General features: G+C 35.6%; 1 protein-coding gene across 1 annotated transcript; it reads right to left on the bottom strand.

Annotated features, from left to right (window-relative positions):
* Positions 1–729: 729 nt before the first annotated feature.
* Positions 730–4,728, bottom strand: LOC144558850 (SNF2 domain-containing protein CLASSY 3-like). Its single transcript, XM_078307755.1, has 3 exons — positions 3,814–4,728; positions 3,273–3,422; positions 730–2,778 (listed from the first exon to the last, which is right to left on the bottom strand). The coding sequence occupies exons 1-3, from the start codon at positions 4,726–4,728 to the stop codon at positions 871–873; spliced, it is 2,973 nt and encodes a 990-aa protein (XP_078163881.1). The 3' UTR covers positions 730–870.
* Positions 4,729–17,285: the final 12,557 nt, after the last annotated feature.

Raw genomic sequence — 17,285 nt, 5'->3', positions numbered from 1 at the left:
ATATGGGGTTATATAATTTGCTTCAGGTCATTGGACTAAAATTCTTCAGACTTTTTGAACTCTGGAAATCTTTCCAAGGATTAAACGGAGAATATTTAGCGCCTCAGTTTCCTTTTGTTTCCCAAACAAATGCAAAAATTAACTTCTATAAATTGTTATGATTTCTCCACAACTCAAAACTATGAGAAGCGAGTTTCAAATTTGCAAAATCGGAGGCAACCTTAAAGCAATTCTAACATACAGAGGTGCAATTAAACATATAAATAACATTTTTTTTCCTGAAGGCCATCATACAATGCAAATTTAAATTTGCAAGACAGGAATCAAATTTAAAGGGTTTCTAACAAAAGACGAGCACTAAAAAGTTATATATATATATATATTTTTTTTTCTGAAGGCCATCAGACGGTTGTTGCCTCCCATCCTTCTTGTGCTTTCTTAACCCTAACACCACACAAAAGAAAAAAAAAATACATTAGCAAATAAAAACAGCATGTCCTGATAGCATTCATAAAAATAGACAAACTTAGTTCAAGAAAATTAAAACTAGAGAGGCTTAAAGTACACCATTCAAATGAAATACAAAAGTTATCAAGGCATATCAACACCAGTGATTAGAGCAGAATAAAATGATAAATATTTTAGAAAAAAAATACATATATTTAAGGCATACTGGCAAGGTTAACCTTCAGGATAAAATTCTATCAGAAAGTATAAATTTTTGGCCTATTTATACAAGTCAAAGTGTCAAACTTACAACCAAGGCAAGTAACCACAAAGAAAATGAGAAAAAAACAAGTAAAAAGAAAATAACATTAACTATCAATTTTGCTAAAATCTCATCTTAAATTGTTATAAGAACAAGAGAAACTAATACAGAAAAAAACAGACCTGATGTAAATCACTCCAATCACCAGACTTGGTGTAATGCATTTTTGCAAACATTCCCTTGAGCTTTTCACTTGATCTGATTGCCTGCAAAACCGTATCCTCTGGTATCGAATTGTGCATATCTCCGACCCCACCAACACAATCTCTCTGGAGACTGGATATGGTACCAATATCCTTGGGAGAAAATACCAGTTTTGAAAGTTTATCTTTCTGCATTTGCACATCATACTTTTCCATCTCATCCGTACCGGCTGTGATCAAGTTATAAGTATAAACCACCCTCTGCTGACCGATCCGGAATGCACGGCTTATAGCCTGTTTACCAACTGAAGGATTCCATACCACATCTAAAAGGACCACTCTAGAGGCACCAATTAGACTGATACCCTCAGAGCAAGATTTTGTGGTGACGAGTAAAACCCTAGCTTTACTATTCGCATCATTAAACCTTGTAATAGATCGCTCCCGATCCTTTGCAGTGATTGATCCACGTATCCGAAACACCTCTGTCCCCTCTGTCCACTGAAACACCCTCTTAAGTTGCTCCTTGATTAGTTCCAGTGGTTTGATATAGTTGCTAAAGATTAAAACTCTCTCCTTTGTTGCTTTACTGTTTAATAACCGGATAAATTCAATGACAAACTTCGTCTTTACCCCTGCATAGGGGTCATCAAGTAATTTCTTTAGTTGATCCCTGTCCAACAAAGAGGCCTCTTGTTCGGTTAATTTGTTGAACTTCAGTAGAGAGGGATGGATTGATGCGAGAGAGATTTTGTATTCCCTATCTAATGTGTTGCTGTTCTTCGCTTGCCCAAGTTTCCGAATTACTTCGCCCTGAGCTGCTTCAGGGTTGAGAACTATCACACATTCTCTTAGCCCAGGCAACGATTTGAGGATTTCGCCAGTATATACATGAACAATTGGCTTAAAATGCGCGCGTACCTCCTCTGCATTGGCAGCGGTTACATTTCTTGTTGGTGTGGTCCAGATATCTTTGCCAGGCTTCTCTTTCTTCTTGTGAAACAGAGACTCTTTTTTGTTTGGTGTCTCTGTTTGTACACTTGAGTTCTTCACAAATTGGGGACTGACAAGACAGAGGGTGTTATAAAGCTCTGAGAAATTATTTTGAAATGGTGTCCCAGAGAGGAGGATGCGCTTCTCTGTTGTGACTTCGCTAAATGCATTCCAGAGTTGGCCCTTTTTGTTGCGAGGTGTATGACCCTCATCTAATATGAGTAAGCCTGGCTTGGTTATAAGAGCATATCTTTCTTTTGAGCCCGAATTTGACTTGCCAGTGACATACTTGTTAAATAAAGTGTAACTTATTCCTAGCACGCTATTCCTCTTAAGCCAGGAGACAATCTTCTTCGTGCGGTTCTTCATGCGTACACTCCGCACGCTATTTCCCTTATCCTCCTCACAGGGCAAATCCTCACTATTCATGTTATGAAAAGGGAGATTGAAACCCCATTTTTTGAACTCAGTGTCCCATGTTTTTAATATGTTTGCAGGGGCAATTACAACCGGGTGGCAATCGGGGAATGCTTTCATGTAACTCTGGATGAATACAATTGCCAAACGGGTCTTACCCGTACCAGGTGCATGAGAGATGATACAACCTTTCTCGCCTGATTTGGAGGTCACACTATGGAGATTATCAAGCTGGGTACTACCAACAAGGTTTTGCCACATGAATTCAAATGCCTCTTTTTGATGTGGGTACAATGTGTCATTCAAGCCAGGTATCAGGTCCCATACTGTTCCTGTTTTTGGGAAAGAAGACTCAGGCTTGTCATTGATTTCAGTTTCTTGGAGATCTTCATACCGAAAAGTATCATTATCATTCATGTCAGTTCTACCAGCTAGAGCTTTCTTTACTCGTGTTGCCTAAAATGAGAAAGAACACAAAATGGTTGTTAAGCACTGCCTGAATATAATGGATATTGAAATGAAGAAATAGAGGTAAAACTTGGAAGCATCTATTTCAAACTTTATGTAGATTTATAAAATGTCAGCAGAAGTGAAATTGCAAGGTCCCGTGAACTTTATTTGTTTTTTAACACCGATAAGGCCATAACTAAATAAAATAAAAGAATGTAAAATAGTGAAATAAATTAATCTTTTCAATTAAAATAGAATAACAAGAACTATATATACACTTTCAAGAAAGTAACATCACAATTAAATTCTGTTTATTTTTCTCAATTTCTCATAATTAATGACAGCGCTTGGTGGGAAGGTAACAACATTCTTATCCGATCCATACCTGAAATTACATTTTTCAAATAATACAAGGACCTTTTCAATTTATGACACAGTTACTTTGTAACTTAGAAAAAGATGTTTTGCAAATATAGCAAGAAATGGAGAAGAGGACTTACAAAATCAGGAAAAATATATCTGATTTCAGTTTCTACATAGGAGCAGTGCCGGCATTTATAACCAATTTCGTCATCAAGATACATCTCGTGCTCTTCATTTAAACAGTAATTGCCTGTAGCAATGTAAACTGTATCTTTTCTTGCTATTTCCTGATAAAAATCAAACCGGCATAAATTAGGTTCATTTTAGTTTTCAAAAAAAACTTTTTAAACCATATTTGAGATAGGAGAATTCATGGCAAAAAACTTCAAATTCTTGATTCCAGAATTTGACTTGATTTGTCCTCAATTAAGCAATGCCAAAAAGATGAGATGACAATTCCATATCAACAGTAGTACAAAATTATGATTAATTACCTAGTGAAATAACAATCCTGAAACAGTGCAAACAGAGCCTAAATACTACATATTTTCAAGTAATTGGATAACTTCGCTTATTATAACTATCCAAGAAAAATTCCAGAAGCATAATCAACTTTCCCCCTAAAATTAGAGCAATTCAAAATAACAAATGACAAGACAGATCAAGTATGAATAAAACCTTATTATGCTTGTAGCTGCCTAAATTCTCCACTCCAAGTGCAAAGTCATAAGCGTCCCACGCCTCATCTGTGAGCCTTTCAAATTCTGATTTCTCGGCAGGAGGCTCATCGTCGCTTCCAAAATCGAACACCATGGGCAACTCCTTTGGTATAGAACTTTCCAGAACCTCCTCTCCATCTGTATCCATATTTCTCATGTAATAATCAAACAAATCTTTGTCTGGTATTTCGCAATGCCTCCTCTTTGTGACCCCTTTTCTCTTCCCAACATTTCTAACCTTTGTGACCTTCTCCTCGTCATTGTCACAGGAAGAAATAAAAACCGCATTAAACTCTTCAAAGGGAGCCCGACTGCACCCTTCCTCATTTGGGTTGTACTTTCTCTTTTTGTGCAATCTCTCCAAAATGGGAACATCGTCACTATCTAACGAGCATTCTGAACTGTTAACAGGGGTCTCAACTCCCTTATGCATCCCTGTTCCCTTACCTTTGCCTAAAGAGTTAGCTGAACCGTTCCCATGTACAGCTGTATTATAGTTTCTAGATTTGTTTTTCTCCTTAGGTGGCCAACCCTCCTTGTCAGAATCCGAGTCTAACGAGCAATCTGAACTGTTTAAGAAATCCGATTCTTCAAATTCACTATCCTTCTCTGAATCAGAATCATTATTTTTGTAATAGGTAGTATAATCAACTGTTTTTTTGCGGGTTCGCCACCCAACAGGTATTGTTGTAAAATTGTTGCCCTCTCTCTCTTTCTTTTCTTTTCCCTTGAGTGAGCTAATGAAAATTGCTTCATTAGTCTCCAATAAATCGGCATCATCTGATAGTTCATCAACTGGTGTCGAACGAGTGGAACTGTCATCACTCTGGCTGTGTGGTTGGATACTCTGCTTGCTATGTCTCCTCCGTGCCATTGGAAAGAGGAGGGAAAGCTGAAAGGGGTTATTTTCCTTCTTGTTCTCTTGCACTTGCTGGATAAAAAACAAGAACAAGGTAGAGAGAAAGTTAGGAAGAATTACAATATATGGTCTCTGCAAGGAAATGATCAACAGTCATCTATTTTCACGAAGGAAATGATTGAGAAAGGCTTCGAACCTGACAAGGGGGCTTACAGCTCTCCCATGAATGGTCTATGTAAAGATGTCATGGCACAAAATTTAGGTAACTTTTAGCATATTTACAAAAATAAACAGAAAAAGTTAACAAATACAAAGAAAATTTTCAAATCATAACCTTATAAAAAGTCTAAAATTCCTTATCTCTAATTCACAAAAATGGAAGCAATTTCTCATGCCATGGCATAGGAGAGAGAAAGATATGCTAACTAGTACAGTTGTTTGATCTGAATTTCTAGGGTTACATGTAATTTTCGATTTTGAAAATTCAGACAGTGAAAAAGAGACTTACATGGGCAACGCGGAGGAGAGAGAATCCAGAGTCGAAGAAGAGACAGCACAGGAGCGGAGGAGAGTGGCAGAGGGGTTGACACGGAGAGGCAAGAGGGACGAACTATATGACTTCTGAACTTGTACGCATTCTTGAACAATTTTCTACAAAACAGACTGCTTATGCAGGAATAAACTAATATTCAATGTAGTTTTTCTTTCTAGCTTGCAGGAGAGAAAAATAGAAGAAGCGATGGAATGGAGGAAGAGGCGATTGAACTGACAGAGAAAAAAGAAGAACGACAGCATGGAAGGGGAAGAGGAGAAAGCGAGGGAACAAGAAGGGAAAGGTGGGGTCTACAGGGGTATTTTGTTTGTCAGTCTGAAAAAACAGAGCAATTTGGATGTGAAGGGAGGTGAACTTCGAATGACTGAATGGGTTTTAAAAACCTCTCCAGGCTGTGTGATTCTTAGGAAAATATTTGATCTCTAGAAAACACCAATCACGCTGAAGTGCAGAATATGAATCGTCAAGCTCCCATTAATATTCTCACCACCTGAAATTTATGATGACAATTCTATTTCAACGCAAGTCAAGAGCAAGTATCAAGTGCAATGGCTGAAAGGATTGGCACAAGCACCAAGAAAGTTTGATTGTTGGTGGGGAGTGCGTATCCTCTGAGATATCTCAACTTTTGCGTGACCGACGTGTCCGGTGCCTATTCGGAGGTGGTGTAGGGGTCAGTGTTATGTGTGTTTTGAGATTCGTGCAGAACGTATTTAAACGGTTGGGATTTTCCATAAAGTCACGCAAAGTTTGAGATATCTCAGAGGATTCGAATTCGTTGGTGGATGGGGAGATTTTACGCCAAATTGCATTTGATATTTATAGAAGGTAGGATTAATAGTATCAGACTTCATAGCAGTTGGTAGTACGGCAAAAAGAAGTAAATAATTCTCTTCCTTATTAATCACCGATTTGATATTTTGATTCCAAAAATAAAAAAAATATCAAAACATTATTTATCGCCACTGAATGTGGGATTTTTTTCAGAAACCATAATTAAAAAAATAATTTTTAGGGAACCAATAAGATTACTTTTTTTTTTTCAAAAACCATAAGAACCGTGGGAACCTCACGGTCTGGCAATTTTTTTTTTTTCCAGACCGTGTGCTTCTCACGGTCTTGCGAAATTTTTTTTTTTTTTTTTTTTTTGGATTTCTTCACACCTGCACGAAAATTGCCACAGAAGATCCGCAATTTTTTTTTTTTTGATTTCCAGACCGTGTGATTCCCACGGTCCACCTAAATTGAAATCAAGACCGTGGGAACGGTCCGGTCTTGATGAATATATCTCAAGACCGTGGGAACCCCACGGTCCGGTCCCTATTTGTTTCCTTGGCACGATTACCTCCTACTTCTTCCTTGTCGAGTCAGTGCATCTCTTCCCCACTTTTTTCATCTTCTCTCTTTTTTCTTTCTTCCTTCCTTCCTTCAGTTTAATTTTTTTTTGTACTCTCATAATTAGTGTGTTTATTTTTTTTAATTACATAAGTTTATATATTTTTGAAAGAGGAACAAAAAGAGCTTCAGATCTACAAATTTCATTAGGTATGTATTTGATTCTTTTATTTTTGATAAATAATATGCAATTATGAATAAATGAGTAGAATAAATTGCTTATGTAGGTTTCTTTAGTGTAATTGTAGTAATTGTTGGATGATTTATTTATTTGCATGTTTTATGTAGATGCATGGTTTATGTGCATGTAGTTTTTTTTAGTGTATATGCATGTAGTTTTTTTTAGTGTATATGCATGTAGTTTTTTTTAGTGTAGATGAATGTAGTAATTTTTGGATTATTTATTTATGATTTATGTAGTAATTGTAGTATAAATAAATGGTTTATGTATAATTTTTTCTTTTTGTAGTATAAGTAATTGTAGTAAGTTTATTTTTTCAATGACGATCATATTTTAGGTTGTAAAATTGAAAATGATATCGATTATTGATTATGAATTTTTTTTGTTCAGATAATGTCTCAAGTGATAATAAATGTTTATTATGGACGCGAAATTTCAGACGCACCGACCTGCACATTTCCTGTTACTAATTCAACCAGTCTTCATGAGCTAAGAAAACATATATATGTTAGCATTCATTTGCTCCCTAGTCAGTTCGATCTGACAATCAAGGCTCGTTTAAACACGGCACCACCTGGCTCAGCAGAAAAATACCAGTTATTTAGCGTAGACGAGGAAACGATATGGCACATGATGCTTGAATATGCCACTCCGGTACTGAATTTTAAACTTCTTGATTTAGTGGTTGAGTCAGTACCAGTTGATAGTCATACCAATTATGACCCATATCCGGGTAGTGTACCTGGAAGTAGTAGAGACACAACGGTGTCTGATTCACCCATATATTATGATGACCCACCCGAAATACCGATATTGGATGATTTGGTAACTCGTTTTAACGAGATGAATAATAATACTAGCTCAGACACAAACTCTAGCTCAGACACAAACTCTGACCTTGGTGGCTCAGCTGTCGGGGAAGATGATATGGCTGAAATGGAGGATCAAATTAGAATGCAAGATGTAATGAAGGAGTGGGTAAATTCTATTCCCTTTATTAATCGAGGATTGCAGCATCCTTTTCCGGCATTTAATGACGATGTGCCGATGCCATATAAGGATGAAGCATTTTTTGGTTATCCACCCAGAATTGACGGTCAATTTTCAGTGGGACAGATGTTTGACTCCAAAGCCGATCTTAAATCCCAGTTGGGTGCATTTGCCCTAAATAATAACTTAGAATTACAACAACAATATACCAATCGTACTGGTTATGTAGTTGTATGTAGAGCAGAGGGGTGTCCATGGAGGGTGTACGCAAAAACCACTGAGACTGGAAATTGGACAATTGCAACAAACCCAGACGAGCACAATTGTTACAGTATTGCTTGTAAAGTAGACAGTCGTCAGCTGACTGCCAGGATGATTGCAGATGTAATCAGACCTGGTCTAAAGGAGGACCTGGAGATGTCAATTAAAGCATGTCGATTTGCAGTTAGAAATATATACAAAATGGTCGAGCCTTCATACAACAAGATTTGGAGAGGGAGGGAGTTGGCTATTGCTGATTTATTTGGTTCTTGGGAAAAAGCCTACGAACTGCTACCTTCCTTGCTCGGTGCAATCCAGATGTCTACCCCAGGAACAAAATACGTAATTGAGCATGAACCATCTACAAAAATGGGCATCCGTATTTTCACCCGTGTGGCATGGGCTTTCGGTCCATGCATTGAATCCTGGCCATATCTCCGACCAGTTATAAGTGTAGATGCTGGACACCTATCCGGCAGGTATAAAGGGAAATTTTAATGGACCTCATCGACTGGAAAATGTAGATGCATTGAATCCTAGGCCACCACTCTCTCCTAGGGTATGCCCTTCTATCCTAATGGACCTCATCGACTGGAAAATGTCAGACATATCACCATACATGCTGGTCTGAGGAACTTCGACCCGTGGTTCCATCGGAAATTGGTCCGGAAAATCAGTGCTGATATCGATATTTCTTATATCAACTGGAAGTTCTGCCTGCTCGAGCATGGCTCTGAACAGTGCCACCTGCCCGAGATCGGATAGGACATCGCGACAATTTTCAAGCATCATAAGTCCAAAGGCCTTCTGTCCAGGCGTCTTTACCATGCTAATTCCTTTTGCGGTCTGTTTCAACTGGCGGAACCTCTACAAGAAAATGAAATATTTAAAAGATAATTGGTGTGGTACAATAAAATAAAATAAGCTATTAAAAAACTCATGTACTTACCAAACGAGCTTGAATCATGGCATCTGGGACATACCCAATACCTGCTACGTCTCCTTCCTGTTCGGGTACTGTCTGGCTAAGAATTTCTTCATTATCTTGCGTTGGATACACACTTAACATGCCATGATGGATGAACCATTTCATATACTCGTGGTACCTTGGGTAAAAATGAAAATTAATAAATATTTTCTTGCATTGTCAAATGTAAATATACAATAAAATATAAGGGTAGGATTTAACCGTACCTATCTGGAAGATAAGGGTAAACTTGTCCATGTTCAGAACGCCGTGTAAAATTTTGGGGAGGTTCCACGATAAATTGGTGAAAATGTTTGCTCCAGTCCACAGAGGTTCCGTCTCCAAACAACCCTCGTCCTTGTGTCCATTTGCGGATATCCTCAAGTAAGCTGAAGGCTGGCGGAGCCGGCGGAGGAATTGCCTGAAAGAATCCGAACTGTCGGAAAACCCTCTCGGGAAGGTGATACTCTACCTCCCAGAAATGGATGCACCACACGCGGCATGGAAAGAACGCCTGGTCTCTTATCCAGTGCCAGTGCATTATGTTTTCGTAACCTCTGTACGGCGTCCAATTGACAACATTGGACTTCAAACGCTCAAACTGATCCCGATAATGCGATGTGCCTAAGTTGGAAACACATGACAATTATAAGTGTACATTCAACACATACTTATATGGAAAAACATAATATTTATTATTCAAATGTACCTTTCTTAGGGTTACTCTTCCATCGATGCGGAATAGTCCATTTTGCTCCATAAGCCCGTCTCTCATCCACTGGTTCGTTGTCAGATGGTAAATCATGTGGTCTGGGCCGGCCTATAGGAAATCGGGTCCAAGACCACATCTGCAGCAGTAGTAATGGACCATTAATTGAACTTGCTTTATATCTGCATGCCCGTGACAACTCCCGATATAGGCATGCTAGTACAGCACCTCCCCAGTTGTAATAATTCTGACCTCGAGGTCCCAAATCCTCCAGAAATTGTAAATACATTAATCGAACGGAGCTTGAATTCGAATCGGGAAACATTATAGTCCCGAACAACTCCATAGCATATGCTCGTGTGTGCTGATCGATAACATCCTGGTCCTCCACTTCATCCAAATCCGTATTTGCAAATTTTTTTCTCAACCATGCAAGACGCACATAGTTTTGTAAAATTGTTACTTTCTCATTGGGTTCACCCTTATTCTCCACCTTTTTATGATAAAAATCATTATCATCCCATTCGTAACCATCATACACTTCCTGTCCTAGGCAATCTAGGACCAATTGTGACCAATTATCGTCAGTACATCCAGAGATAGTCTTCCCTGTAAACATAGATGTTAAATAAAATTATACTAGTACAAAATTTCATTTAATAACAAAATTTTAAATTAGCAGCAAAAAATATTGTACCGGTGACAGATAAGCCCCACAAACAGCTGACATCTTCCAATGTCACCGTGCACTCCCCTACCGGAAGATGAAAACTATTTGTCTCGGGCCTCCACCTCTCCACGAGAGCAGTGATCAACTCTCTATCAACTTGGCAGTGGTGGACTTCGACCATCTGATACAACCCCAAATTCTTTAAACCTTCTTTCATAGTTTCATGGTAGTCAATGTGCATTTGCAAAGCTCCAGGACGCAGTGCATGATCAGGCTGGAACAATAATTTTAATGCAAAAAAAGGTTAACCAAAAATTAAATTTCAATTCAAGAATTTAATAAGTAAATTTAAATCCAAACCAATATTGAACAAACACCTTTACAGATGCCGAATGTGATTGATGTTGTGCATGAGGCAACTGCAATAAAGATTCTTCACTTCCTTGCATTTTTCACTGCAATATAAATAAATACATACAAAAAAAATTAACATTCAATATTGACATGCATAACATGCAAACCCAATCAAATATTCACATTCATTCTATTACTTTACATTATTTATACTACATAAACAATTTATTTATACTACATGCAAATAAATCATGCATGTATCCAAAAATTACTACATTCATCTACACTAAAAAAAACTACATGCATCATGCATCTAAACTAAAAAAAATTACATGCACATAAAACATGCAAATAAATAAATAACTCAACAATTACTACATGCATACTAAAAAAACCTACATGCAAATAAATTACTACATAAACCACAAATAAATAATCCAAAAATTACTACATTCATCTACACTAAAAAAAACTACATGCATCATGCATCTAAACTAAAAAAAATTACTTGCACATAAAACATGCAAATAAATAAATAACCCAACAATTACTACATGCATACTAAAAAAACCTACATGCAAATAAATAATCCAAAAATTACTACATTCATCTACACTAAAAAAAACTACATGCATCATGCATCTAAACTAAAAAAAATTACATGCACATAAAACATGCAAATAAATAAATAACCCAACAATTACTACATGCATACTAAAAAAACCTACATGCAAATAAATTACTACATAAACCACAAATAAATAATCCAAAAATTACTACATTCATCTACACTAAAAAAAACTACATGCATCATGCATCTAAACTAAAAAAAATTACATGCACATAAAACATGCAAATAAATAAATCACCCAACAATTACTACATGCATACTAAAAAAACCTACATGCAAATAAATTACTACATAAACCACAAATAAATAATCCAAAAATTACTACACTAATCTACACTAAAAAAAACTACATGCATCATGCATCTAAACTAAAAAAAATTAGTAGCACATAAAATATGCAAATAGACATATCACCATACAATTACTACATTCATCTACACTAAAATTATACATAAACCATTTATACTACATAAGCAATTTATTCTACTCATTTATTCATAATTGCATATTATTTATCAAAAATAAAAGAATCAAATACATACCTAACGAAATTTGTAGATCTGAAGCTCTTTTTGTTCCTCTCTCAAAAATATATCAACTTATGTAATTAAAATAAAAATTACTCTAATTATGAGGGTACAAAAAAAAAATATCTGATGGAAGAGAGGAAGAAAGAAGAGGAAGAAAAAAAAATGGAGAAGGGGGCGTGGGGGAAGACAGCCTCTGTCTCGTTGTGGGTTTAAAACCAAACCCAGACCGTGGGAAGCGCACGGTCTTCAGAATTGAGGGCCGGACCGTGGGATGCACACGGTCTTGAGATTGGAATTCTTCAGACCGTTGGATGCACACGGTCTTGAATTTCATTTCGGATCTTCTGTGGCAATTTTCGTGCAGGTGTGGACAAATCCAAAAAAAAAAAAAAAAAAAAAAATTTCGCAAGACCGTGAGAAGCACACGGTCTGGAAAAAAAAAAATGGCCAGACCGTGAGGTTCCCACGGTTCTTATGGTTTTTGAAAAACAAAAAGTAATCTTATTGGTTCCCTAAAAATTATTTTTTTAATTATGGTTTCTGAAAAAAATCCCTGAATGTGGGTCCCTGTTGAACTAACTCTTTCAACAGATATACTAAACGCCAAATGGAGAAACTAATTTTAGGTTCTGGCATCAGCTCTGGAAGTGGAAAGGTTAATTACCAGTTTTAACTTTAAATATAAATTACCATCCCTTTAAATGAAATGGCTATTTTTGTGCGGTAGTGATATTTAAATTGCCGCTTTAGCATTCATTCCTTTTTTTCTTATTTATAGAAACTTTCCTAGTGACCAATTTTAATTTTCTTAGTTTCCTTAATTTATCAATTATTCTTTTCTAGGTAAAATCATCACTAAAAAGGTAAAAAAAAATTACAAATCTTTCACGTAATTTTACTGCCTTGAACTTTTTTTTTTCCTTCCTAATGAATAAAAGTAGAGTATCTTCCACATGGACCTGAGTATATCATGCCCACCTGCTGACGCCATAAAATTGGGAACTGAATTCTCTGCCCCCCCCTCCGGACGGATTCAATGAGGAAGGGATTCAAAGAAATTCGAGATACAAGAAAAACGTAATTGTATGTAATATTCAAAAGACGTTATAGATTAAAACGTTAAAATTAGCGAAATAACATTAACCACTAATTAGCGGTTTATAATGGCCATTTTGGTCTACCACATCCTGACATTTTGAAGAAAAAAAAAAAATCTTTGGACGTTGGTTTGTACAAGGTCCTTTAGTTGTGAAATTGAAGCTGTGTTGTTATTCATGCACTCCTAACAAATCAAAGAATAGATTATCATCAAATACAAGCTAGAGAACTTAAAATATGTGAATTAATCAGTTTTAAGAGAATTGACGAGACAATCAATGTCGGAACGTTGTGAATTAATCAGCTTTACTTGTGAATTGACGAGACAATATATTATTTTTACCCTAGTTTGTATTTAGTGACGAGACAATAAGACTGATCAATAACACCACATAAACTAGGGCTGTCAAAAAAGCTCGCTGCTCGTGACTCGCCTCTAGCTCACTCGCTAACAGCTCGCTCGGTAGTGGACCGAGCTGTTAACGAGCCAGCTCGGCTCAGGCTCGGGCCAAAATAAACGAGCTGAGCCAGGGGTCAGCTCGGACCGGGCCAGCTCGGCTCGTTAAGCTACAGTGAATTTAGGGTTTAGTCCCGTATAATTTTAAGTCCAATTCCATTTTCAAAGGCGCAATTATGCAAAATTGATGTATTTTCGGTTTGGGAAGAAAGAATATGGCTTTAGTTGCTTGAAGATGTGCTTGCTGGACAATTTCTTAAATTTTTTGAATGAGATTTCTTATTTTTTTTATTTTTGAATTTGTATAATAGTAGCCCAATAAAGCCCAACGAGCCAGCTCGTCAGCTCGCGAGCTAGCTCGGGCTGGCTTGTCACAAGCTGAGCCAGGAGTTTTGGCTCGGGTGACCTAGGTCCAGCTCGCTCGGTCCAGGCTCGGATCAAAATAAACGAGCTGAGCTAAGGCCCAGCTCGTTTATAGCCCTAGTACAAACCAACACCTAGATTTTTTTTTTTTTTTTTTTTTTTTTTAATGTCGGGACGTGGTAGATCAAAATGGCTAACATAAACCGCTTATTAGTGGTTAATGTGATTATGCTAGTTTAAACGTTTTGATCTATAACATTCTTTGAACGTTACAGACAATTACATTTTTCTTATATGTCGAATTCTCCGAATCCTTTCTCTATTGTCAATATATATTTTTTTTCTATTTATAAAACTTTCGTGCACTTTTCAACCTATTAATTAGTGATTGTTTTGTTTTACAATTTCAACCTGATCTTTAGACTCCTATAGAATTCTCGTTGTTGTCCATATTTTAAATTCGTTATTTAATAATAAACAACAATTAATAGTAAATTAAAAATAAGATAATAAAAACCGGAACCAATTAAAACTTTTAATTTAAATAAAATAGAATCCACAATGTAAAACAAAATAATAAATACAATTAAGAATAATAATTAAAAACAAGCCTAATCAATTGAATATATATTTACATAAATTAAACACATTGTTAATGATAAATTAATGCAAATCAATAGAAAATATAAACATAGAAATAATTAGAAGTTTTAAATTAAATAAACGACTTATGAGAATTCCAAACTTTAACTGCAATAAATTTCTACAGTTTGAACCAAAACAACAAATTAAAATACTGACAAATTTCAAACAAAAAAACAATCATGAAAATAATAAATCAGATTTAATTAATTAAACATGCAACTAAATTTGAAAAGACTTTTAAACCATGCATGGTCATTTCAGAAAATTTAAAGAATAAAGAAAGCTGACTGGAATTCAATAAAGAAAGCTGTAGCAAATAACTGGAATGAAAAGAATGTTTGACTGACAGTGGGGTCCACATGTCGGGATCCCTCATCATTCATCAACTCCATACCGATTCTTACCCAGTGCGTATCCTCTGAGATATCTCAACTTTTGCGTGACCAACGTGTCCGGTGCCTATTCGGGGGTGATGTAGGGGTTCAGTATTTTTTGTGCTTTGAGATTTGTGCACAACGTCTTTAAACGGTTGGAATTTTCCATAAAGTCACGCAAAGTTTGAGATATCTCAGAGGATACGAATTCTTCTTACCCTTCCTCTCCTCCTGCATTCAATGCTATTTGCCTTTTCCCTACGCTACGTCGCTACGCCATCACCTTGCGTGCTGCCTACCCTACGCCATCGCATCACCTTTCCTGTCGCTTCATTTCTCCACTCCACTGCAGAAATTGAAAGGTGATGGCGTATTACGAATCACCTACCCCTATGTAACTACAGACAAAAAATCTTGACCATCCGTTTTTTTAAATGGAGCAGATTGGTTTGAATTCTGATCCGACGATTTGGATTTAAAACTCAAAATTTTACGATATTGTAGAGAATATAGGACAACAGTCCAATTTAAGAGAGGAGCTAGCGGTCATCACTTGGGCCTTCTCTAAGGGCCCATTTATTTTGCTGATTTTCCGCGGTAAATTATAGATCAAAGCGATGTACATACCTTTCGTATCAAAAGGTTTGCTCGAATAGCTTAAAAACGAGTTAGGCTACTATGACATTGGTGTTATTTGAAATTAAATAACACCAACTTTTAAATTCTTAGATCTGCCTTGAGATTCGTAATATCCGCTTTTACTGTTCAAGCACTTTATTTTGTACGAATCTCAAGGCAGATCTAAGGGTTTAAAAGTTGGTGTTATTTAATTTCAAATAACACCAATGTCATAGTAGCCTAGCCCCTTAAAAACATAAAACTAATATTATACAATAAAAACTTGTTTGGACCGTCGTATCTCGATCAGACGGTCCATACCTTTCAAAAAAAGGAGAAGAAAACACTCGATTACTGTACTTTAGTGCATGAAGCAACCGTACACTGTAGAGTTCTCGCTATTATCAATACAAATACCATTCAACCGTAATAAAACATTGGCACAAATATCTTCAAATCATATCATTTGCGTAATTCTTTCATCGTATTAAACAAGCATACATCAACAAAGCGAAGAAGTTATTAGCATTTTTATTTAGGAAAGTTCTAATTTCACAAGATTTGATACCCCAAAAAATCAATCACATTTTTTATTTAAATTATAAATTTGAGATCTGGATTTTGAATCCGAACAGTTGATCTTTTTTATTTTATGAGAGAGAGAGTAAAATTTGTAATTTTTGAAGCTTATTTTTCTATATTAAATGATCGAAAATAAAACACATTATAATTACTCTTAATTAATTATATTCGCTCATTTTTCGATCACTTGATCTAGCATAATTTTTTTAAATATTATTATTTTTTTGTGAATACATCTCTCGTGAAATGAAAAAGATCAACGGTTAAGATTCAAAATTTTCAAATATAAATAAAAAAAATTGGACCAAAAATCTTCTAGTATTATAATTCTTCTCTTTTTTTATTTTTCCTTGTTTATTATATCAACATGAGCGATTACGTATCGTTTTCCAACTAATTAAATAACAAAGAAAAGCGAAATCTTTCAAAAATGATATTTTAGTAATGACCCCGTCTTCTGTAAGAAGTATTGGCTATTGCAATATAATATACATTATAAAAAGAATCATCTATTTCACCTATTGATATTTTAAATATAATATTTTTTTTTCATCAACTTAGAGAGACTTATTATGTAAAACAATTCAAGAATATCTTATTTGTGTTCTTCTCACCGCATTGTGGTTGCTAACATGATGGTGATATTTCTAGAATCGCCCATATTTTTTGAGAAATAACATAATACGGCAGTAGTATTAGTAATAAGTATTTGGGTCATATTTTTAGAACAATGTAACTTTTTTTTTTTAAAGAAAATAATACGCTGGCAATAACATTTATCTGACAATCTTCACAATCAAGTTTAAAGGAATTCATAGTCTAACGTATATTGTATTCTCTTTGATAGCCTCTATCTCTATAAAAAAAATTAACATTTTTTTCAACATATGATTTTTGTTCGGTCATGATTTAAAATGATTGTGTTTTAAATAATTTTATACAATTTGAAAATCGGTTTATCCTAATTAAGTGCCAATCAACTTGAAGCGTTAATATTCAAGTTTGATACACAAGCTATCTAGATTATAAAGAACTTATTTGTAATTTTATTTTTATTTTTTTCTTAATTATTACATTACATAAATACTACATAAATACGGAGACTGTCGGATCAAAATTCGATGGGTCTGATTTTCTTTTTTCAGAGCAGCAGCAAAAAAAAAAAAAAAAAAAAAAATTTCCAGATTTTCTGCC

The sequence above is a fragment of the Carex rostrata genome, chromosome 8, assembly GCF_964058835.1.
Source record: "Carex rostrata chromosome 8, lpCarRost1.2, whole genome shotgun sequence".
NCBI lineage: Eukaryota > Viridiplantae > Streptophyta > Magnoliopsida > Poales > Cyperaceae > Carex > Carex rostrata.
Note: the sequence above shows the minus strand (reverse complement) of the source record. Positions and strands in the feature narration are given on the sequence as shown.

What these genes read in the sequence shown, in the direction of transcription:
- LOC144558850 (XM_078307755.1), bottom strand. Translation starts at nt 4,728, where the DNA reads ATGGCACGGAGGAGACATAGCAAGCAGAGTATCCAACCACACAGCCAG. An exon ending in GCAGCTACAAGCATAATAAG is followed by an intron (nt 3,423 to 3,813) that starts GTTTTATTCATA and finishes GATTTTTATCAG; the next exon opens with GAAATAGCAAGAAAAGATAC. An exon ending in GATATATTTTTCCTGATTTT is followed by an intron (nt 2,779 to 3,272) that starts GTAAGTCCTCTT and finishes TTCTCATTTTAG; the next exon opens with GCAACACGAGTAAAGAAAGC.